The sequence below is a fragment of the Osmerus eperlanus genome, chromosome 11 (genome assembly GCF_963692335.1).
Source record: "Osmerus eperlanus chromosome 11, fOsmEpe2.1, whole genome shotgun sequence".
NCBI lineage: Eukaryota > Metazoa > Chordata > Actinopteri > Osmeriformes > Osmeridae > Osmerus > Osmerus eperlanus.
Genome location: NC_085028.1, coordinates 12,773,698 through 12,795,106, shown reverse-complemented (window position 1 = coordinate 12,795,106; position 21,409 = coordinate 12,773,698). Strand labels below are relative to the sequence as shown.

At 43.2% G+C, this 21,409-nt stretch overlaps 4 protein-coding genes across 7 annotated transcripts in view; 3 read left to right on the top strand and 1 right to left on the bottom strand.

The window, feature by feature from the left end:
* Nucleotides 1-57: 57 nt before the first annotated feature.
* n4bp2l2 (NEDD4 binding protein 2-like 2) lies at nucleotides 58-2,968 on the top strand. Of its 2 annotated transcripts, none has more exons than XM_062473568.1 (5): nucleotides 58-1,332; nucleotides 1,428-1,552; nucleotides 1,680-1,768; nucleotides 1,858-1,934; nucleotides 2,021-2,968. In XM_062473568.1, exons 1-5 carry the CDS (start codon nucleotides 293-295, stop codon nucleotides 2,175-2,177), a joined length of 1,488 nt encoding a protein of 495 aa, XP_062329552.1. In that variant the 5' UTR covers nucleotides 58-292; the 3' UTR covers nucleotides 2,178-2,968. The 2 variants fall into 2 exon arrangements, with proteins under 2 accessions (XP_062329552.1, XP_062329551.1); XM_062473567.1 differs by having other exon boundaries at nucleotides 2,018-2,968.
* An 879-nt stretch (nucleotides 2,969-3,847) lies between these two features.
* Nucleotides 3,848-9,116, top strand: trmt9b (tRNA methyltransferase 9B). 3 transcript variants are annotated; one of them, XM_062473470.1, is made up of 5 exons: nucleotides 3,848-4,217; nucleotides 4,406-4,491; nucleotides 6,058-6,245; nucleotides 6,367-6,540; nucleotides 6,994-9,116. In XM_062473470.1, exons 3-5 carry the CDS (start codon nucleotides 6,089-6,091, stop codon nucleotides 7,935-7,937), a joined length of 1,275 nt encoding a protein of 424 aa, XP_062329454.1. In that variant the 5' UTR covers nucleotides 3,848-4,217; nucleotides 4,406-4,491; nucleotides 6,058-6,088; the 3' UTR covers nucleotides 7,938-9,116. The 3 variants fall into 3 exon arrangements, with proteins under 3 accessions (XP_062329454.1, XP_062329453.1, XP_062329455.1); XM_062473469.1 differs by lacking the exon at nucleotides 4,406-4,491; XM_062473471.1 differs by lacking the exon at nucleotides 4,406-4,491 and having other exon boundaries at nucleotides 3,857-4,004.
* Nucleotides 9,117-9,132: 16 nt separating this feature from the next.
* On the bottom strand, nucleotides 9,133-11,912 carry hdac12 (histone deacetylase 12). The gene is made up of 8 exons (XM_062473472.1): nucleotides 11,625-11,912; nucleotides 11,352-11,495; nucleotides 11,047-11,206; nucleotides 10,296-10,492; nucleotides 10,051-10,201; nucleotides 9,635-9,751; nucleotides 9,384-9,526; nucleotides 9,133-9,276 (listed from the first exon to the last, which is right to left on the bottom strand). The coding sequence occupies exons 1-8, from the start codon at nucleotides 11,745-11,747 to the stop codon at nucleotides 9,259-9,261; spliced, it is 1,053 nt and encodes a 350-aa protein (XP_062329456.1). The 5' UTR covers nucleotides 11,748-11,912; the 3' UTR covers nucleotides 9,133-9,258.
* A 7,701-nt stretch (nucleotides 11,913-19,613) lies between these two features.
* Nucleotides 19,614-21,409, top strand: part of stard13b (StAR related lipid transfer domain containing 13b) — a 41,483-nt gene continuing 39,687 nt past the window's right edge. Inside the window, exon 1 of the mRNA XM_062472740.1 lies at nucleotides 19,614-20,753. Coding sequence (XP_062328724.1) covers nucleotides 19,764-20,753 — 990 coding nt within the window. The 5' untranslated portion in view covers nucleotides 19,614-19,763. The remainder of the gene's footprint in view (nucleotides 20,754-21,409) is intronic.

The window sequence follows — 21,409 nt, the reverse complement described above, 5'->3', positions numbered from 1 at the left end:
CCTCCCGTTCAACAGTAGGTGGCGCTCTGTTTTGTCTCACGTTGGTATTCCGATGAAGAAGACTGCCGACGATGCTCTTCCGTAAACACAACTAGCACAAATTGCACATCAGCAGGAATCAATACTATAAAAGACCCGATTCTCATGGACAATTAGCCCAAAAAATCAATTAATCGGTCGCTGCTGACTTTATAGCACTACGTATTATTGGCATTGTGTCGCTGATGTTAAATGGGATGTTGCTAAAAACCTACTTTTAGAATTTCCCTGCGGCAGTTCCCTGCTTTGAAATATGTTTGCCTCTCAAATTGGTCAATCGGTAAAAAACAAGGAATCTGTAGCCAACGGGAAATTGACGGAACAGACAGTGAACGACGTGGTTTCGAAGAGGAACGAAATTCAACGCCATTCAACACAAGAACAACTGAAATCTGTATCAGAACCCAACCAGAAGAAAATTACAACTCAAAGTTCAATCCAAAGACGCAGACAGCGTGTTGCGAAAGAACTTGGAACCAGAAGTACTGCCTTTATTGGTCCTACTTGTCGTCCCGTTAAACGCTGTGCAGCCAAGCCTAAACCAGATATTGAAGAGTCTCTGAACGATTTCTACAAAGAGTTGGAGCAATTTGAGCAGGTTAACAGCTCTATTGATACTACTGATACAAATATTCCAATCCAAACACACTCAGGTCTTGTCCCACTTGTGCCAAAAGGGAGGTCACACAAGCTTGAGGGAAAAGGAACTGGACCAAACCACGCAAATCACCCTCACTGGAATCAGAATGAGCCATGCCATGACAGGAGGCATGGCTCTACCCAGCACCCAGCCTATTATCACCATCAACGTGCCTGGCAACACCCCCCACCCAGTGAGGGTAGGACGCAGCCCTACCCTCGCTTCCACAGGCTTCCTCACTGTAACCCACCACCTCCTGGTCCATTCGGCAATCCAGGCAGAGAACCACAGATGAATAGGAGCTGGGGCTATCCAGGGCCGGGTAACCAGTATCAACAGCAGTGTTCACAGTTCCCACCACTCCATAGGTCACCTGAACCTGGGAGATACAACTACTCTCAGGTCTATGGTGGAGTCCCTCCACAGTATTTGGACGGGGACCAAGGGCACAGTGGTTATCGTGGGCCCACGTATGAGGCAGTGGGATATTCTGATCCCTATGAGGATCAGGATTCTGACTGGATACAGGGTAACAACAGTCAACAGCAGAAAAACCAGCACCTGCCATTAAATACAACACACAACAGCAGTCCTCATTTGGTTTTGATTCTAATGAGAGGAGTACCAGGGTCTGGGAAATCCACTTTGGCCAAGTAAGTTCACACAGCACATGTACTACCACTGATGTTTATGTATAATCATGTTGACAAAGCATTTGTCAGTAACGCATCGAACTTTGCTTCAATAGGGAACTGCTGTCCACCGGCCCCAGCGGTCTTGTGCTGAGCACAGATGATTACTTTTCTGAAGAACAGGACTACCTGTATGACCCAAGCCTGCTGGGGAAAGCACATGACTGGAACCACAACCGTGGTATTAATGCCCCCCACAATATATCTGTCTATGAAAAGTAGCTTTGTTATTGTATCCATTTCTATAATCTTATACTAAAGAATAATACAGTTATATTGATGTTGCCTCTGCATTGTCATACATTTAGCTAAAGAAGCCATGCAGAAAGGCAGTTCTCCAGTCATAATCGATAATACAAACCTCCAAGCTTGGGAGATGAAACCATATGTCAAACTGGTGAGCTATTTCATCTCATTTTCATGTATACCTGGAGGAATCTCACTTGTAGTACAATCCACAAGTTTATCTTTTTTCTTAATGTACAGGCAGTGGAGAGAGGATACAGTGTCTTATTTCACGAGCCTGCCACAAGCTGGAAATGTGACCCTGTTGAGTTGGAGAGGTAAGTCTGTGGATGAGAATGTTTGTACTATACACAGGAAGCCAAACTATACGGAGGCGAATAACCTCCTCTGTTTCCTTCAGAAGAAACAAGCATGGCGTGTCAAGAGAGAAAATTGCACAGATGTTGGATCGCTTCGAAATTCCAATATCAGTGGAGATAGTGATGCACTCCTGTGAGCCTCCTCATCAAAGGATGAGACAGCTTTCACCGAACCACCTACACAGGATGAGTTATAACTAGACTTTTCATACATTCCGATGTCAACCAAATTTGAATATCATCCTTTAAGAAATTTTAACAAGTTTTTTGTCTGATTTAAATGCAGCAATTTGCCCTGATATGCAAGATTTTATTTTTTTACTCAAGGTTTTTTGACATTTTGAGATTGTATAACATACTGTATTTTTGATCTTTTTGTATGTTTTTTAAGAATAAAACAACATTTCAGGATTTGTTTTGCTATCAGTCATCAGAAAAGCTTCAAGGGTTCTGCGCATAATGATAAAAAATTATGCAATGGACAGAGGATATTATAACACTTTGTTTAATTGATTTGACTTGTATATCTCAACCTGCCTGGAATTTGGTAACGTTGGATTGGTCCAAAATGGAAGTTGAGAGGAAGATAACAAAATTCTTAAAAAATTAAACCTTTCACATAACAATTTATTTTTGTAGATTGTTAAACACATCAACAATAAATCTAAGCAGCACATCATAAACAAGAAAACAAATTTAAAATAAATAGATTTTTTTTTTAAGCATTTCTGGGGGGGGGCTCAAAAGATGGACAAGTGTTTTACCAAATCTATTTTAAGGTATTTTTGGAAGTTTATTAGACTAGCAAAGTGGCAATGCAATATGCAATTCAGTTTGTATTATTTTGAACAAAAGTTTGAATGAGCGTTTATTGCATATCATATTGACAAGGTTTATTCGACTCTTTAAAAAATGGAAATGCATTTTATACGGCAGAATTTGATTGTGCCGTAATTTCGGATTCGATCAAAATAAAGTTTTGGCGTGGTTTTACTGTAGCCTATCAAATTTTTGAATGAACAAGTGCTGTCCATGGTCCTGAAACTAATGAACTTTGGACTGAGTTGTAGGCACATAGTTTCACAAAAAGAAGACGACACTACTTCAGCACATTTAGATGTTTTGATGGAAAGTTAAGTAGGGCGTGCATTTCGTGGCAAGACCTAATACAGCCCTGCCCTAAAATGCACCCCACATATATTATCCTTACTGTATATTGAGGGGGACTAGCATGAGTAACCAGAGTACGTTTAATGCATGTGGCACTTTCCTAGTCAGAGTTAGCAGGGGGTGCATTGCATTTACATCTAATTGAAAACAAGGCCTGCGGCTACTCCCGCATATTTCTTCCCTTTTACTCCAGAATTAGGTACATTTAATTGCATAGGCTACACTTAATGCCAATACATGTGTACCCTATGTATAGGTTTGACTGGTCTGAAAACAGAATAGTCCATGGTAGGTGGGGGATTAAAAAATATATATATTGATTTAAATATTGTAATATTTCTTATCTTAAAAAGGGATTTGATGGTGAGAACATTGTTTTCGACCTGTCTGAATAGCCTACAATACGCCCAGGCTATCTGCATTAAAAGCGCTTGCCTTTGAACCTAGCCTATAAATTGGTACGAAGTGAATGTGAAATACTTACAATACGTTATGCCTAATTACACAAATAACTGACGTTCTTCTCCTATCCTCTTAACAAACAATTACAATGTGAGACAGCTGTCTCCCCTCCGTTTGGTTGCGATATCAAGACGAAATCTTTCACTTTTTGATTAGAGTGGTTTGTGCGCGCGCTCCTGGTGCATCTGGGGGCACAACGCCGGAATATACAATAACTCCTTATCAAGGGGTTTCCTTTCTTCCTGCAATTTTGCTTCTCGAATGTATGCTTTGGTCATGTGACGTAGATAGCCAATGGCAGTCGCGTATCTGATCCCTACAGTGGCTGTCTCCTCGCTTATCGAATGCCAATTGCAACTCACGCATAACATCCTGGCGATTGGTATATTCCTGATGGTGACAGTTTTTTTTCTTTTACGACACAAGAGTAGTAGTTATTGCAAGGTGATACGCGGAGGACATATTCGAACACAACACAAGAATTGTTTTCGGCTACAGCATGGTCGTCTTGTAGATTATGGGTTTATTGAAAGAGGGAAGTTTCCCTCTGTTGTCCTTAATCTGCAATGATCTATAACGTCTCCCTCGAGTTATTTCGCAAAATGATTGGTAAGTGTTGACACTGTTTTTGTAGCGCAGTCGGGCGCGTACATTGCCGTAGCATGATTAATAATGTGGGAATGAAATCACTTTCTGTAATCGCCCGTGCTAACTCCACATCCCCTTTCAATTGTGAAAATTCAATGTTCGCTGAATGGTTCACCTTGGGTATCCCATGGTCTTTTTGCGTCCAACAGGCTTTGTGATTCGATTATCGGCGAATACTTGAATTAAGGGATTCAAACCTTGCTCACCTGATCAACGAGCCTGCAAGCACTGGCAGGTAGAAAACCTGTCTAGACTAAGACATTTGTTTTTTTAGCAGTTGCATTTCATTTCTTAAATGCTGACTCATCAGTGAAAGTGGATCAAAACTGTGCGCCTTCTAAAGTGAACAGTTTAGTTCAGTTAATCAGTAGGTTCGAAAGTATACTGGTATCCTTCAGTCCTTATCAGTTTGGTGGTGCGGTGGGTTTCGAGTTTACTTCATTTTTCATTATCTATTTATTATAAATAACTGTTTGAGTGGGATTGGAAAATACTGAAATGATTATGTCGTTGCAATGACAGATAGTTTCTCAGACAGGACATCAACATATATATATATATTTTCATTCTGTCCGTTTCAATGTTCTCATTATAGCCACAAAACATGTTCATTCCGAAACTGTGGTTCTAGCTGAGGGTGTCAGCTAGTTACATAATCCTTATTGAATTGAGCTGTTTGGTGAATGGAGGGGAACCTCTGGCAGAATGAAGCACTGAAAATGCTGCACAACACCAGATAAGGTTGTTACATAAGGGACGTTTTTCCTTGTTTTGCGAGGATGGTGCTACAAAAATAGTCTAGCCTATGTAAAGATGAGATGCCATGGTTGTTATCATAAGAGGTTGTTCCGTATGGCTGAATGGGAAGGCATAGCCTATGTGACTCCATGCTTTTGTATATAACCCATATAATCTGCCAGTATTTTTTATAAAATCTGTGTTAGTTACTTCCCAGATTTCCCATTGGCAGTATTTTAAGCATTCATAAAGGTGAAAGGATACTGTGGGAGACACTGTGTTTTGCGTGGGGGACATTAAAGGGCACAACTTTCTCTTTCATTTGGTTGTTCCTGCCTTCTGGTCTATGCATTATTTCTGGTATCCTCAACCTGCGGATTGATGTTCTGTCATCTTTATTGATAACTTGTAGGCTATTGTACATTTCTCCAAAGGCTTCCAGTAGTCTCCTGTTCTTTAGTTCAGTGAGCACTGATGCTGCAAATCCCCCAGTGTGTATTTACATTTCACTGGGCTGTTACACATTCATTAAACAAACACAGTTAACACACACACCAACACGCTGAATGCTCTTTGAGGTTACATGCAGCCATGGTTGTAATTTATGGATTTTGCGAGGCAGTGTCTGCCTGGCTGTGTTTTTGTTGCGTAACACCTAAGAGGCTGGCAGAAGGATGCAAAAATCAGTACTAACACTAGACATGCCTGTCTCAGCCCTGCCGTGGATGAGACTGGATGGAGGGGGATTGATTTCCCCTGATCCTTGGTTGTTGACTGTAAGACATTGATGACAGCCCAAGCAGCCATCTACCTCCAGATACTGTAGGCTACTATGGCGTTTCTGATCAGTACTGAGTACTGATCAGAAATCAGTGTGTGCCTCATCCCAGTACTGGGATGAGGCACACACGAGGACTGTCCTTGGTTGACCTTTAGTCTGCCATCTTATTAACATTCCCGCTTTTGGTGCTGACATAACCAGCGGCCTCTTTGATTAGATTGAATGAAAGTGCAGTATGTTCATCATGGTCAATATGAAGCCTGATTTTGTGTGTCTCTGCAGGTCTGATGCTGTGTGAGGCTGGTTCACTATTATGATGGAGGAGGCTGCCAGCCAGCTGGAGAGAGATCATGTGCACAGTGTGTATGAGAAGATTGCTCCATATTTCAATGACAGCCGCTACAAGGCCTGGCCAAAGGTGCGGCAGTTCCTGCTGGACCAGGAGCCAGGCAGCATCATCGCAGATGTGGGTATGTGGTCATCCTTCACAGCCCCCCCTGGCCTCCATGCTATCACCCACTGTAGTGTCAGGTATTGATTACGTTGTTGTAATCAATCCAACCATTCATTTTCAATTGGCTTCTTTTCCAGGTTGCGGTAATGGGAAATATCTCCACATCAACAGAGATGTGTTCAAGCTGGGTTGTGACGTGTGTCGCCCCCTGGTGGATGCTGCGTGGGACCAAGGACATGAAGTGCAGTTGTGCGACGGGCTGCGCTTACCTTACAGAGACGGCTGCTTTGATGCCGTGCTCTCTATCGCAGGTACTTTATCACTTCCAGAGTGATTCAGCCAGCTATCTTATCTAGACATTCACAATCATATTCTGACTAGTTATATTTTAAATATCCTGTGCCGTAAGCAGAGCTTACGGCAGGGCTGATGAATATGATGGCAGTCAAGTAAGGTGACTACTAGGCGATCATGGATAAGCAGCCTCTGGAAAAGTCCAGTGAGCTTATGTTACCTTGGTAGCTGGGTCACCAGGGTAATGTCTACGTCCTTCAGAAGTAATTCATGGTTGTATTCAAACGCAAAAATAGACTCTAATTACAGGCACTATGATTTACATCCACCATCTCTTTTGGTGCTTTTGTCAGCCTAGTATTGTCCATTTATAGACAGTAGTTGAATACACAGTACTGTACCATATAATCAGATGCCAGTGTTGAATTGCAGCATATCACTAGCCTGTCTTCCTGTCTCCTATCTCCCAGTGATCCATCATCTGTCCACCAAAGAGCGGCGTGTTCGAGCAATAAAGGAGATGGCTCGTACCCTGCGTGTGGGAGGCCGAATCATGATCTATGTGTGGGCCATGGAGCAGAAGAGGCGTAAATTTGAGAAGCAGGACATCTTTGTCCCCTGGAATCCCAACCCCCCCCAAGACTATGTCGGGGAGCGCCCCGCCCCCAGAAGGAGGGCCACGACCCAGAGCATCGGTGGTGTCATGGACAACAGCGACAAGCAGAGGAAAGTGAAAAGCACATCATCCATGGCGGATGAGGAGGACCTCAACTGCGGCAGCCAACAGAAGAGCCAGAGGCGGTGGTTCTTCTCCCGGTCTCTGGATTCTGTCTTTGACTTCGGCAGCCTGACCATCTCCCGCTCATCTTCCAGGGAACTGAGCACTTTATCCACTCCGGTGGGCCAGGAGAACACTGGCAGCAAGGCTGTCCAGCTACGGAGAGGAAGTGGCCTTATCAAGCAGGTCTCCAGCCTCTTCTCTTCCTCCTCTAGGACCAGCTTGGAGGAAGATGTCTTTGATTCTGTAGCAGACCTGCACAGGGGGCCCAGAGGAGGAGGTAGCACCACCACGACTACCACAGACAAGGAGAGAATGTCTGCTGCCCTGGCTCAGGAGTGTGGCTCCGTGGCCCTGCCTGATCTAGTGTCCTACATGAAGGAGCCTTCAGACGAGCCAAGGGTGGGAGCAGAACATGTCAGCCCGGGAGAGTCACAGGCGTGCATGCTGAGTCCCAGGGAGAGAGAGGAACAGGTGTCGGCCTCCTCCTGCCTAAGATACTACCACGTCTTCAGGGAGGGAGAAGTGGCAAAGCTGATAGAGAACCACGTTGAGGAACTCCAGGTCCTGCACAGCTACTTTGACCATGCCAACTGGTGTGTCGTGGCAGAGAAAGTTCAGGTCTGGAAAATATAACTTGGTTTTAATAATTTTTATCATTATCATATCATTTTTAACAGTTTACATTTTACATGTTTTTGCACTTCTAGTATTTAAATTAACATGAGTTATTTATTTATTTTATGATTAAAGGTACTTTACCTTCATGTCAAGTGTTTAATTAGTAAATTATGTTTCCAACAAACAGCACCTCGCAAGCAGTATTTAGAGAACCAATGAGTGTGTAACTGTCATAGAAATATAAGTGTGGGTCATCATACTATCACACTGTATATACTTAATTAAGGGGCTGCTATCGATTACGGATAAGAATCTTTAAGTCTCTGCCAAGGAGTAAGGAGATTTCAGTTGTAAATGTCGACTCTTAATTCTAGCCAAAGAGGAACTTGAATTACTACACCCTTGTTGATCAGCCCTTTTAAAACGGCTAACTGAACACTGATTATGACGTTATTTAAAAGATGGTGATCTCACGCACAACATATTACTTGTCTTAAAGCTGCACATGTTTCTCAGCACTAGACTACACAATAGAAGAAAAACATGCTTCAGCAGTAATATCTGATGTGTGTCTTGGTGTGACTTCTTATTAACCACCTGTATAATGCACTATGAAGCTGTAATGAGCAGTGAGTGTGTCCGAAGACCTTCTGAAATGCACTGGTGACACAGGCCACAGAAAAGGCCAGGTGTTGCATAGTAAGTGTTACCATGTGTCTGCTTGATAAACTGCTTTGCGGATGGTGTATGTCTTTGTTGAATTAAGTAACTGACTGCCTGACACTGATACAGTTTGTTGTTTGACCAAGTAATTGTATACTGTGAAGCACTGAGCCATCGTTGTTATATTATTGTTTGTTTGAGTGTCAGTAGTTTGTGTATACAGACTGTCGCTTAAGGCTAAAAGGGGTACTTCACTTTCCTTTTCTAAATTATTGTTATAATTAGAATTATTGTTATTTATTCTTATAATCTTTATTTTATGCCAATCTTTATAATTACTAGTGTTTCAACCACCCAACATGTAAAAGGTTTTGAGTGAAGCCCCCCGGGTTGTACAGCTGAGGACACCATGCCTGGACCAACTGTTAGCATCTGTCTGAACCTCATAGGTGTTGCTGTCTTTGTAAGCATTTTAATGGCCTTTTATTTGTGCTAACTCTTAATAAATATTTTATTGATACCAAAACCAAAGATTGATACATCACAGTAATTATATCCTTTTATTTATGAAAAAAAAATTGGGTTGGTAATTTCTGTGGGTAGTTTTCACTGTTACTATTATCTACATATGGTTGATTTCTCTCTGGACCATCTCCAGATAGATGAGGTTACATCACAGCTCTCTCCATATCTGAAACAAACAGAACAAGACAGAGTAACAAATTGTAAACTGAGCACATATGGCCAGGGATGCCTGGTTTCCAGGCAGAGTTAGGAGCTGTCTCCCTCAGGTCTCACCTGTGTGGCAGCTCTGTGGACGAGGGAGTGTCTGAGGGCCAGCTTGGCAAGGTCTCTGGAGTACCCGCCTCCTATCACAGTGGCTACAGGGATAGCTTTGCTCACGGCAGTCTTCATGACGTACAGATCTCTCTGATACAACCCTGGGGGAGACCGACATCATCATCATCACCACTGGACCATCTGCTATCGTACAGCCCTGACAGATGACTGATCACTGAGCCACCTGCTGTGAGGTATTCATCCCTCACCTTGGTCTGTCAGCCGGAGCCTGCCCAGCTCATCCTCCCAGTGGGGATCCACTCCCGCATCGTACAGGACCAGGTCGGGACGGAACCTGTCCAGCACCCATGGCAGATGGGTCTTCACTGTGACGAGGAGACAGAAGTTACGAGACAGTCCTGTTGCCACCCTCACTAGCTAGTTCACTGATCTTATCCTCTGACTCGACCATGTGGCCATCTTCCTGACGCTGTGCTCTGTCAGCAAAGCCACTGTATATCTTGGTGGAGTTCTAATGTGGAGTGAGTTTAACCGATTCAACACAAAACATCAGAAACTGTAGAGCTTTAATGTACAGCCAGCACAGACGCTTCAAACACCTGGCTGGTGTGCTCTGGGTTAAGTTTCTTGTGGTGATGTTGTAGCCTGAGAAGTGGGGACTTGCCTGTATCGAGGTACTCTTTATCCTCTATGCCATCCTCCAAACTCACATCCAGATCACTCCGCTGTTTACGCACTGGGAAGTTCTTCCCACAATGCACTGAGAATGTGAAGACATCAGGATCCTTCTCAAATATGAAAGCAGTGCCATCCCCCTTTTGGATTCAGAAGACCCGAGGTTCATCAATGACAACATCAGCAGACTGATCAGTGACAGTTGAAAGAGTCTGTAACTGGCTGGGACAGTACCTGATGTACATCTAGATCAACAATGAGAATCTTCTTCCTGGGTGTGGAGTCCCCCATCAGACACCTGGCTGCTACTGCCAGGTCATTGATAAGGCAAAACCCTGAGCCGAAGCTGGGGAAAGCATGGTGAGTCCCTCCAGCTGTGCTACATGCTAGTCCTCTCTGCAGTGCTATCTCTGCTGCTAGCACCGTGCCCCCTGGGGAGGAGAAAATAATTGCTGTCATGATGTCGATTAAATACGTTTGTCTTGACTCTCACTTGGGGGTGTTTTTTTTTTGGTGACCAATAGTACTCTACCTTGTTACCTGGGGACTTGGGGTGGGGTGGTATCTGTTTATCGCACCACAGTGCTGTCTTATATAAAATAGGATTAGTACCCTACTACCCAATCTGTTGTGTACTGCAGTACGTGTCTGATACCGGACCAAGCCAGTTTAACAAAGTCACAGTCACAAGTCTATGATGAGGTATCCACCTAACAATCACCTATTAACTGTATGTATTCCTTCCTGTTTTACTCTATTCATTACAAAGTCTTTTTACAGCCTCAGAGAGACTTTGCTAGTATTGCTATGTGTCTGAACTGGTAATGTTTATGCCAAGGTGTTTGTTAAACTATACAATAAACTGTTGTCTAATAGAACCGAGAACCTAACCTGACGGTCACACCCAGTGGAAACGGAAAGAACTCTTCCACACCTCTCTAGACATGATCTGAGTTCATTATACTAACACTACGTTCATCCATACCTGTTTCATATCTGCAGCGTCGAACTATGCCCTCACTCCAGGCAAAGCCAGTCCTCCTTTGCTCTTTCTCTCCAACGTTTCCATTTATAAAGTTGTTGAGGTATTCCTCTGTATGCACGAAACGCAGTTGTTCTTGGGAGGCTATTTTAGGGACACACACCTTTGGAATAAATAATAATAAGACTTTATATAGCACAATTCATACAAGAATTGCAGCTCAAAGTGCGAATAAAATTCGTCTGGGTTAAGTTAAATTACAATAGGGTCATAAAAATCAAAATTCCAAATGCCAGATATAAATTCACCTGTTTATCTGTAATCACCTGGTCCTTAAGCAGGAAGTCCAACACCTTGGGGAATTTCCCCATAGGAAATCGATGATTGGGTGGGAGATCACATACATACTTGCGATGGTGTACGATTGGAAGCCCTCTGGAATCATTGCCTTTCTAAATGTTATAGGATTGTGTCCGAAAATTATGGAACTGACATGAATTCAAGAGACAACATTTTAGCGCTTATTATGAAAAATACGAAACATGAATCTCGGCAACATATTGACGAATGTGAGTTCTTACTTGTTCAGCATGAAAACATCTCTGGACTGAGAAATACGCAGGTCTTAAACACAACTTCTGTTGCACCGCTTCTACACACTGCGGAACCGCTCTGTGACATAGGACGTGTTTTGCACAGGTCATTTCTGCGACAAAAATAACACCAGCATCACAATCTGACTTGCAAATGAGGTTGTAAAGAGTTTTGAAGTGATGGACCAATGCATTCGTGCAGGCCTGTCCTGTTTCGTAACAGTATCGATAAAGCGTTGTCTTAACCAGAAGGAATAGGTTTAAGGTTAGTTACATGAATACATGCTGTATGAATACTTGCTGCGGGACGTTCAGCGCTCTCTAGTGCCATGCTGTGTCCTGGAGTGTAAACGATATTGCAATGGAAATACAATACTGGACAATAAAGCCGTTGCTAATATTTAGATGAATGGTATACTTAGGCTTTTTAATAATAGGCTACTAACTACTTATCGTTGTTAATGTCATGTGTACTTATGATACCTAATTGACTAATGTAATACAAAGTTAACTCGTTCATCACATAATTATATAATACATTTTCCACTAGGTGGGGATGTCATCAAGACTTTTCCTGACCATTTCACTCATCCTGAAAATATTTGGAGCTGACTCTCTCCTGACATGATTAAGGTATTCCAACGGAACATGATGTACTTTCGAAAAGATGGACAGATCATGATGCCTTTAGAATGGTTGACAAGGAGAAATAACAAGCAGCCATATCTTTATTATAGCCTATATTATCTTGTTGTTGTCAGCTGTTCAAGTCAGGTCTTCATTATGTGTCCATAATGAGTTTTTCATGTTGTCTTCAGCTCCTTTCTGAACTGGTCCTTTTGTGTATGCATGGGGCCCAGACGTTCCCCTGCGTAGCCCAGGGCTGTTGATTTAAACCCACATATCATTCTTCAGATACCTTTGACATTATATTACCCAACAGCCTGTGTGCTGCATCTGTCGAAGCAAGCGGTGAGAATTCCTCTGTCTCTACCCATATGGCTTGTTATATAAAAAACCCTGTGTCTCCAAAGATCAGGATGAATCAACACACATGCAGATGTTCTCAGGTTCCCAAGGCCTGGAGGGAGCAGATCAACATTTGCATAATTTCAGATCCAATCAAATAAAAAACAACAATGAAGTTCTCATAAGAAACTATAATGAGCAAAATCCATAATCCTGAGGTATATCTACATATCAAGGCTTAGGCAGTAATGACTGAATATGTATCCTTATTCCTGTTCACTCATATAAACAATGTATTTCATTATTCACTTTCTCAAAAATAAATGTATCAGGATAATCTGTGACTAACAACATGATAATGTTGGTCAGGTCTTCTGTGAAGGAGGACAATTAGGATGAGTGGAGGCCCTGTGAGTGCATGTAAATGAGACGAAGCTGTCAATCACACTGCTTTGAATCCAGTCCTTTCTGTTTATGTTTGCTCGTCCATTTACTGGATGACAATTTCCAGGGCTTCTCTCATGAGTCTCAGTGAGATTTGCTAGAGGGGCAATATTTGGACAGGGATGGTTGCTGTGACTGTATTTGTTATCTCTCTCTCTTGCTCAGTCTCTCGCCCCTCTTTCTATTTTGTAATGTTTTTGACAATGTAGAACGGCCATTTGTTATTTTCTCTTTCTCTGTTTGCCACTAATGTATTCCATCCCCATCATTGTTACCCCTCCAGCCCTCCACACAGACCTCCCTGGTGACACCCTCCCATCAACCAGAGGTGTCCTGGGACTAAGGGGGCCCAGTTGGTGGGTAGAGCAGCGTTTCATTCGGATTTCACACTGGAACTATATCTAACAGGATGACAGATTTACTCCCCACACACACACACACTGTACATTGGTAGATGAGACTGGAGAGGAGCAAGTAATGTTACCTTCAATTAAATATATATCTGCATCCATTACTATGAAACTGTGTAAACTTGCTATGTATGGTTGTAATCTTGTTATGTGCATAATACATTGGCACAATGCTTGGAGTTTTGGAATAATATATGTATTGTTCAAGCATGTATTTTGTTTCAGTTAGAAAATGCATGTTTGTATGAATGTGCCTCTATCTGTCTTTCTTTGCACTGCTAGCAGACAGCAGGGTCTGGCTGGGGTCACTAATGTCTTCTCGGATTAAACAAGTGTGTGTGTGTGTGTGTGTAAGAGCTCAAGGAGGCTATGGGGCTAGCATGCTGGCAGCACAGAAAGAGCAGAGCACAGCTCTGGTCTCAGGTGCAGAGGAGACACCATCTCCTTACAGAGAGTAAACAGTAGAGAGTGCAGATCAATTACAGAGGTCAGTACTGTCGATTCGATTTTCATTTAAGAAAGTGGTGCCTTTTGAAAAACATCCTGGTTTTAACAACAGCCAGGACAGCGAGAAAGGGCATTCTTTTGTCAAATAACACACAAACGATAACATTATTTGTCATCTGTAATAATTAACTTTTGTCTTTTTGGTTTGATAGTAATGCTGTTATACGTTTGTGACAGTGTGTCACTGGAGCCTGTGACACAGGAAACTGTATTCAGACTGTGTACTCGGGCAGCTGCCCAAGGTACTCACTGCTCCCTTATTGGTTTGAAAGTTGAGACAATGGGACAGGTGTTGAGACAACTGTTCAGCAGCTGGGTACTGTATGCTCCATCTCACACATGGTCATCTTCAATGCCTCTCTCACTGGGTTGTCAGAAAGCTGTCTTAGACATTGTCTGCTATGAGTCACTACAGACACAAGGACTGTATTATCTATGCTTGTAAAACAGACCATCAGGAACATTTCCTCTGCTCACCTGCCATGCTAACTAAAGGGAACTGTATCTACTTTTGTCACCTTTGAACATGTGTCATGGAAATACAGTGTAATACATTCATATCTTTCATGACTGTTTTCCTCGGAAGTCACCTTGTGTCACGGCAAAGGTGCCGCCAGTGTTTGGTGTTGATAAGAAGTCTCCATTGTCAAATAGACGCACTTTACTAGATGTAGCCAGTTTTATTGTGGTATCACAAAATATAATCTTTGTTTATTTGCATACTATAAATTATAAGATTAAAATGGCACAACATTTTAAAGTAAATAATAAAAGCAGTCAATGATAGCACATACAGTATACTTAAAGGTCAAAATTAGAGGGTAGTCTATTCGGACTGGCAAGGATGGACTTGATTTAGTCTGTCCCGGTGTAAAGAGCATGGTGCTAAATGACCCTGTCGTCTGTGGCGTGTTGTATCACGTTCCTGGAAACGTGTTTGCTGCTGGACCTGTTCAGGCGGAGATGAGGGTGAGGGGTGTGGGGCATGCATCAGGCTGTGTGCGTTCCTACATACAGTACCTGTCAATTACCCACACATCACCGCATAGTGCCCCCTGCCCTCCTCTTTGGCTTTTGTGTCTCAGAGCGGAAGGAATTTTTGATTTGATTACAAGCGTTGGCAGAGCATGTTACTGCAGGTGAAGACAGGACTTGTTGTTCAGGTGAATTAATTTATAGCTTGAGAGTAATGACTCAGTTTCACTGGAAAGGACCTGCGTTCTGTCTTGAACATGTCATGTCACATGACCAACGTAGGGAGTCAGGTGGCTGACCGGTTAGGGAAGCGGGTTAGTAATCAGAAGGTTGCCAGTTCAATTCCCGGCCGTGCCAGATGATGTTGTGTCCTTGGGCAAGGCACTTCACCCTACTTGCCTCAGGGGGAATGTCCTTGTAAACGAGAAACGTAGTCTTTTAAGTCTCTCTCTCTCAGACATTTATCAATAGCATGTTTGTTCTACCACACAGCGGGCTGTTCACAGTCCCTGCTGCTTTTATCTCACTGTGAAGCAGGAAGACCACAGGTATTTCACAGGTCTGTCCTGACAGCCTCACTGATAGCACTGATAATGAAGAGCAACAGTCAACTGACAGGGCACACTGTGTTACTCCTCACACCAGAGCTAGAAGAGTGTGCTTAAGGGCCCATTTTTGTCTGGGAGTATCTTGCAGAAGCTTGTATTAGTAGTTTTCCTGTTTTAAATACTAAGTATTTGTAATAGGTCAAAACAAACTACAAAATGAAAGCGCTGGTCTCAGTGGTATGAGGACAGTGAAGGATGGACATAAACACAGAACAGAGAGAGGTTGATCACTCAAGAGCCCAGACTGTAGACTGGGGAGTTGATTATGAATGCCCAAAGACAGATTTGACCTATTGAGTTAATGGCTCCTTGTTGCCATGGGGATTGCAATTCTTCTGTGATTGGGTGAGGACCTCTGTCAATCTCAACCCCAGACTTCCCCCTGTACGGAGATTGGTTTTAAGGGGTATTCTGCTTTTAGCTATTTAAACGTGCTTGATACTGATGTTGATGTTGTTCTCTCACTGGCTGAGCATCCTTGCTGTGGGGCTGGTATTCTAGCAACCATGAATGTATTCGGTTGTCTTTGGCAGCTTTTTAAAATGCTCAGACTCTCTGACTTCACATAGCTGCCATAGCAGTCTCTGGTTTCAGGAAACTGCTCATATCACCATTAAATCAACAATACCCCCCGTCACTCTAACCAAATACAGCTTGTTTCTAGCTTGTTGCTTCACCGTCCAGATCTGATATTTTGGGCATTATTTTAAAGAATAAATCTCATAAAGAATAAATAAAGAATAAATCTCAATCTGTCAATTTACCTAGATCATCCTTTATTCACAAGGTTGGGGAACTGCCTGCTTGCTTTGCTGAGGAGCTATGTATAGAGATTATGCAACTTGATGAACCCTCTTGCTAGTTATGGGGTATTTCTATAGGCTGGTGTCAGTCCCACTGGCCTTTCCAGGTCAGGACCCTCAGACGTCTGCTCTAGGTCTCCCCAGGACTGACACAAACAAGGCTGTTTCCGACAGGGCAGAAAGTTTTTCCCAGGTTGGTTTGAGAGAACAGCCAGCCGTGGTGAGATGAAGGGTTCCCACTCCCACTCTTTACCTCAGAAGACCTGAGGGTATTGGCACAGTGACTACATATAAATACATTTCCGAATTATTCTATTGTTGTTGAATGGATGTTCTGTCGGTCTTATTAAACAATAACAGATTCATGTTTTAATGTATCATGAAATGTACGTAGTGTAAAGGGAAGTGCTCAACAGCTGTTAAAAAAGGATTATATTGTTGACAGAAAGATTTCTCTGGGAGGATTTCTAAGTATTTTGTGAATGAGGATAATCTGCCCCTTCTCACTCCCTGGCTGGAGGTCAATCAGAGTCCATGCAATGATTTGTGGTCATGACTTTATGGGATCAGGCACACTGGGGAGAGTGGATGAATGAATGCAGTGCTGTGTGGTGTGAAGTCCAGGGTGTTTAGAGTGTGAACTGGCATTGCCTTTTCTGCTGCCCTATCAGGGAGCTCCAGATTAACGTAAACAACAGACCCTTGGCCAATAAGCAGGCAGCCCCTCAGGCGTACCCCTCTCACGTGTCACGCTGTTTACTGTTCACACTCATCCCTCACTTTCACTCACCCTGACTAAAAACCCACATGGCATGGAGTCATATCCCTCTCTCTCTCTCTCCCTCCCTCCTTCTCCTTCTTTATCTTTCCCTCTCTGCCCCCCTCTTTCTATCTCTCTGTCTCTCTACCTCCCTGAATATTTATCTCATGCTGGGCCATGAGGAAACTTCTATTTACTCAAGAATGTTTGACTGTAGTTGTTAAGTCAAAGGGGAGACTTTCTTCCTTTGATAGTTCAGTGTCACACAGAGACACTGTCAGTGACTCCTGTCAATCATTACAATACAAGTAGAAGAACGACAGTGTATATAGTTTCTCTTTATTCATCTATGTTAACAGAACTTTAAAAGAGAAAATATTCCTCGTACATACCTAGTTTTTGCCTCAGTATTTTTGCCTCAGTATTTTTTACAAAATAGCATATTTGTGGCCTTGCTTTACTGTATAGTAATTGAGAACAGTGATATTTTGTAGTAAATGCTCTAAGCCTGTTTGTTGTTACTGGTTATGCCTCTAATACTGTGTGAACAGACATTCCCTGTAAGGATGTTATAAGACCACCACAGGACCCACACTGCCTTGTTCTCTTATTTTCCTATTGCCCCTCTTCTCTTTCAACTCTGTACACCTCTCCCTCCCCCGCGGTCTCTCTCTTTCATTCTCTATATCACTTCTCTCCTCCCCTTTTCATCTCCCACACACATACACAATCTCTGTGCTTGTAGGCATATTTTAAATGTCTTAGCCCTTCACTGCAAGGCACAACAGAGCCTCCAGCGACAGAACCTTTGGGCAGTATGGAAGAACTGAGATTACAGACTTGTCCTTCAGAACAGTTTCACGAACGTTGCTTTGGATTAGAGCATCTCCTTTTTGATATTTAGTTTCTGATAGAGTTTAAACTAGCACTCCTTTCTCCACAACGGTATTGTGCTATGATTGTAGAATGAGTGTTTGGACAACACAACAGACAACCTTTCTCCATCTAAAAGGTATGTTGTATAAATCTTCATTTGATTATCTTCTTTTCATACGTTCAGTTTATACTGGGTAAATGTTTTACTCTGGGTAAATGTTGGCTGATAGCTACCTATTCAATTATTTTTGTGTCAGTTTGAATCAGTAGAATTGATCAGGCATATATTTTTAAAGTTAACTTTTATTATCAAAGTTGTCAATACAATGATGAGAAATAGATATATGGTCCATGGTGAATCTGTTCTACACACACAGTAGTGTGTACAAAATCTGAATTTAAAGCATTTTTCAAGGATTTTAAAGAATATAGAGCATCAGCTCTGCATGTGGAACTGTGACTTCCTCTATTTGAATGGGGTCTGCATTCATATGAGAAGAAGGAGGCCTCATTCACAGTTGCTGTCAAAGAGGGGTTTCTAGGAAGGTCTAATCTCATGCCTTCATCTGCCGTAACCCATGCGTTACTCTTCTGAAACTGGGGGGTCCTCTGGTATGTGTGTGGATGTATGTGTGTGTGTGTGTGTGTGTGTGTGTGTGTGTGTGTGTGTGTGTGTGAAATGTTGCAGGTTGTCAAATGGAATGCATCTTTCAAGTTGATTTATCTTTTCCCTGTAATGTCCTTTTCAACCTTCTGACCTCCACTGTGAAGGTCATGCTGAAAGGCTAACAAGTTTGTGTTCCTGCCAGACCAGGTGTGTCATTTCTCCTAATATATGGGACTTTGGGTGTGTATTTGAGTGTGTATTTGTGTGTGTGTGTGTGTGTGTGTGAAAGGGTTCAGGGTAAGAGTAGCACCAGCTTCTCAGAACAGCAGCATGTGTTTACAGTACATGGCACCCTGATGTCCCATAGCTGTTTCATGCTATTCACAGGATCACTGAGAGGCTGTAGTATAATCTAGATATAATCCTCCAGGCCTGTGTTTCCTGCTCAGGGACAAGAAGGACAAAAGATTCTTCTGGTACAATTATCACCTGCTTATTTGTAATCATCTGCTGGAGTAAAGCCTAACTTTGTATTTGGACAAAATGATGATCATCTGTCTTTCTGTGTGTGACACAGGCAAATAGGTCAGTCCCAATGTATGTTTAGAGTTCACTGTTAATGAAGGGGCGAGTGGGATGTTAACCATAGTCGACCGCAACCTATTTCTGCTCTGTAGAACGGTGGACTTGGTCATAAATCACCTCCAGAGAGGAAGAGCAGGCAGATTCCTTGGTGCGGTGATGTCACTGGGATCGTGCCTGAAACAGATCCAGACTTGAGCAGAGAGACCAGAGCCAGATGTTCAATTTCACAGCTAACTACTCGCTGGAGCGCACGCTCTCAGAGCTGCTGCGCTCGGCTGGAGTCAGACACTTTGTCATACTGCTGGCGTTGCAGTGGAAGAATAGAGATGAGGATAAGCAGTTACATAGTTAGTTAAACTGTGCCAATTTGTTATTGTCTTAGTATAGCTTAATATCTCTGTTGAGCTTGATAGGTGAAGTGTCTCTTGCGTCCTGCTCATGCTGCCTTCTGTATTTTTTTCTGATAATCTGCTGTTTGATCTGTGGTTAGTGTCTGGGTTATTGATCCTGAATGAAGATGGAGAACCCTTACATGCTCCTATGGATGTATGCTGTGACTTGTGACAGACTGTGAGGCGCTAACATGGAGATGGCAAGAATGGAAGTTCTGGAGGGGAATCAGTCGCAGAAGCCTTCCTCTACGAGTTCTGCAGTTGCTGGATCCTTTCTGACTGACAGCTCAACTGAGAGCAGAGAAGATGCTTTACCACTTGAGTTCCTCACCTGCGAGGCGAGGGAGCCAAACCATGACACACCCCGGCTGGAGAGTAACGCTGAACGTGTCAATCACAACAACGTTGACCTAATAGTACCGGCGTCTTCTCTGAGGTGTGGCATGGAGGCATTCAGAAGCTCCAGGTCTCTCGTTGACCTCCAGCTCCCCGGTGACCTGATTATAAAGTCGACTCAGCACCATTGTGATAAGCTCACGGTCCCTGCTTCTCTTCTGGAGAGGGATACCGTCTTTGAGGACCGTGTTCCTGTGAACTCGTCTGCGATGACTGACCTGAATCTCAACCACTCTGGTCAGGTGGAGGATCTACATCTATGTTCTGTTCCTTCTGTGAAAACAGGCCCATCGAACCCAACTGAGTTGTTGCCAGAAGGACCTTTCCTGAATGGTCATGTGCAGAACGTTCTGGTTCACAGTGAAGATCCTTGCTCCATGCCTCACTTGCTGGGTCTCTGTGAAGACCACCCCCTACCTCTCTCTCTCCACTTGTCTACCTGTGAAGACCACCCCCGACCTCTCTCTCTCCCCCTGTCTACCTGTGAGAGATTCTGGGAGATGCCTCGCATTATCAAACACAAGCCCGGTTCCATCACCTTTTCAGATCACACCTGCCTCTCCAGTTCGGACCAGAGCGTGGTCAATAACGACAGCTCAGACAGCAGGGAGTCTTTCTCTGAGGACGACAATGAGATCACCAAGCTGCCTGGGAGCAGGGAGGACCTGGTCAGTCACTTAGGTCCAGGTGGGCTGAGGAGGACCCTACCCAGCAGCCCCGTGGCAGAGCCCACTGCCGGCTGCCTGTTCCTTGGATACAATGCTGAGCAGGAGACCAGCTCAGAGGTACTGTATTCACCCCTTCACGACAGACTCAGACACTTTCCCCACACCAACGACTTAAACCACATTGTTCAACTATTGTAAATGATATTAAGCCCAGCTATGTTTGTACTTTAGCTAATGGCAAGGCTGAGTGCTATATACATTTCATATGTTTCATATAAGTGATTCAGACTTTTTTTAAACAGGAGTATCAGTGTTGTGGCCCTCTGGCATTTCCTGTCTGCTGGCCAGATGTCTTGGATTTTCGAGGCTGAGCATTGCCACAGTATTGGTTTACATTAGAATAAGCTAAAGACATTTTGGGGAAAATGCATGGTATTTGCCCGTTATCTACAGGCTTGCTGTGTTTTGAGAGGTTGTGTATTTGGTGTGATTGTGAAGGAGTGAATTGATCCAGCATATTTCCATCAGTTAAACACAGCCCTCATCGGAATGCAGACTGACTGCTTTCTGTCCCTTCTAATAGCAGGCCTTTAGGAGTACCAGAACAGTTGTAACTTGAAATCTTTCTTGTGACCTTGCTAGTAACCATCACATGACCTCAAACTTAGTTTTATAGCCCTCTTAAAATGTCTTCTGGACTTTTATGAATGTGTTTACATGTGTCAGCTATGTCATCTGTTGCAATGAAAGGGAACATGACGAGTGGACATATT

What these genes read in the sequence shown, in the direction of transcription:
- hdac12 (XM_062473472.1), bottom strand. Translation starts at nt 11,747, where the DNA reads ATGACCTGTGCAAAACACGTCCTATGTCACAGAGCGGTTCCGCAGTGT. An exon ending in TTGATCTAGATGTACATCAG is followed by an intron (nt 10,202 to 10,295) that starts GTACTGTCCCAG and finishes TGAATCCAAAAG; the next exon opens with GGGGATGGCACTGCTTTCAT. An exon ending in GCTCCGGCTGACAGACCAAG is followed by an intron (nt 9,527 to 9,634) that starts GTGAGGGATGAA and finishes GGTCTCCCCCAG; the next exon opens with GGTTGTATCAGAGAGATCTG.
- n4bp2l2 (XM_062473567.1), top strand. Translation starts at nt 293, where the DNA reads ATGTTTGCCTCTCAAATTGGTCAATCGGTAAAAAACAAGGAATCTGTA. An exon ending in TGACTGGAACCACAACCGTG is followed by an intron (nt 1,553 to 1,679) that starts GTATTAATGCCC and finishes TCATACATTTAG; the next exon opens with CTAAAGAAGCCATGCAGAAA. An exon ending in GACCCTGTTGAGTTGGAGAG is followed by an intron (nt 1,935 to 2,017) that starts GTAAGTCTGTGG and finishes TGTTTCCTTCAG; the next exon opens with AAGAAACAAGCATGGCGTGT.
- trmt9b (XM_062473469.1), top strand. Translation starts at nt 6,089, where the DNA reads ATGATGGAGGAGGCTGCCAGCCAGCTGGAGAGAGATCATGTGCACAGT. An exon ending in CAGCATCATCGCAGATGTGG is followed by an intron (nt 6,246 to 6,366) that starts GTATGTGGTCAT and finishes CTTCTTTTCCAG; the next exon opens with GTTGCGGTAATGGGAAATAT. An exon ending in TGCCGTGCTCTCTATCGCAG is followed by an intron (nt 6,541 to 6,993) that starts GTACTTTATCAC and finishes CCTATCTCCCAG; the next exon opens with TGATCCATCATCTGTCCACC.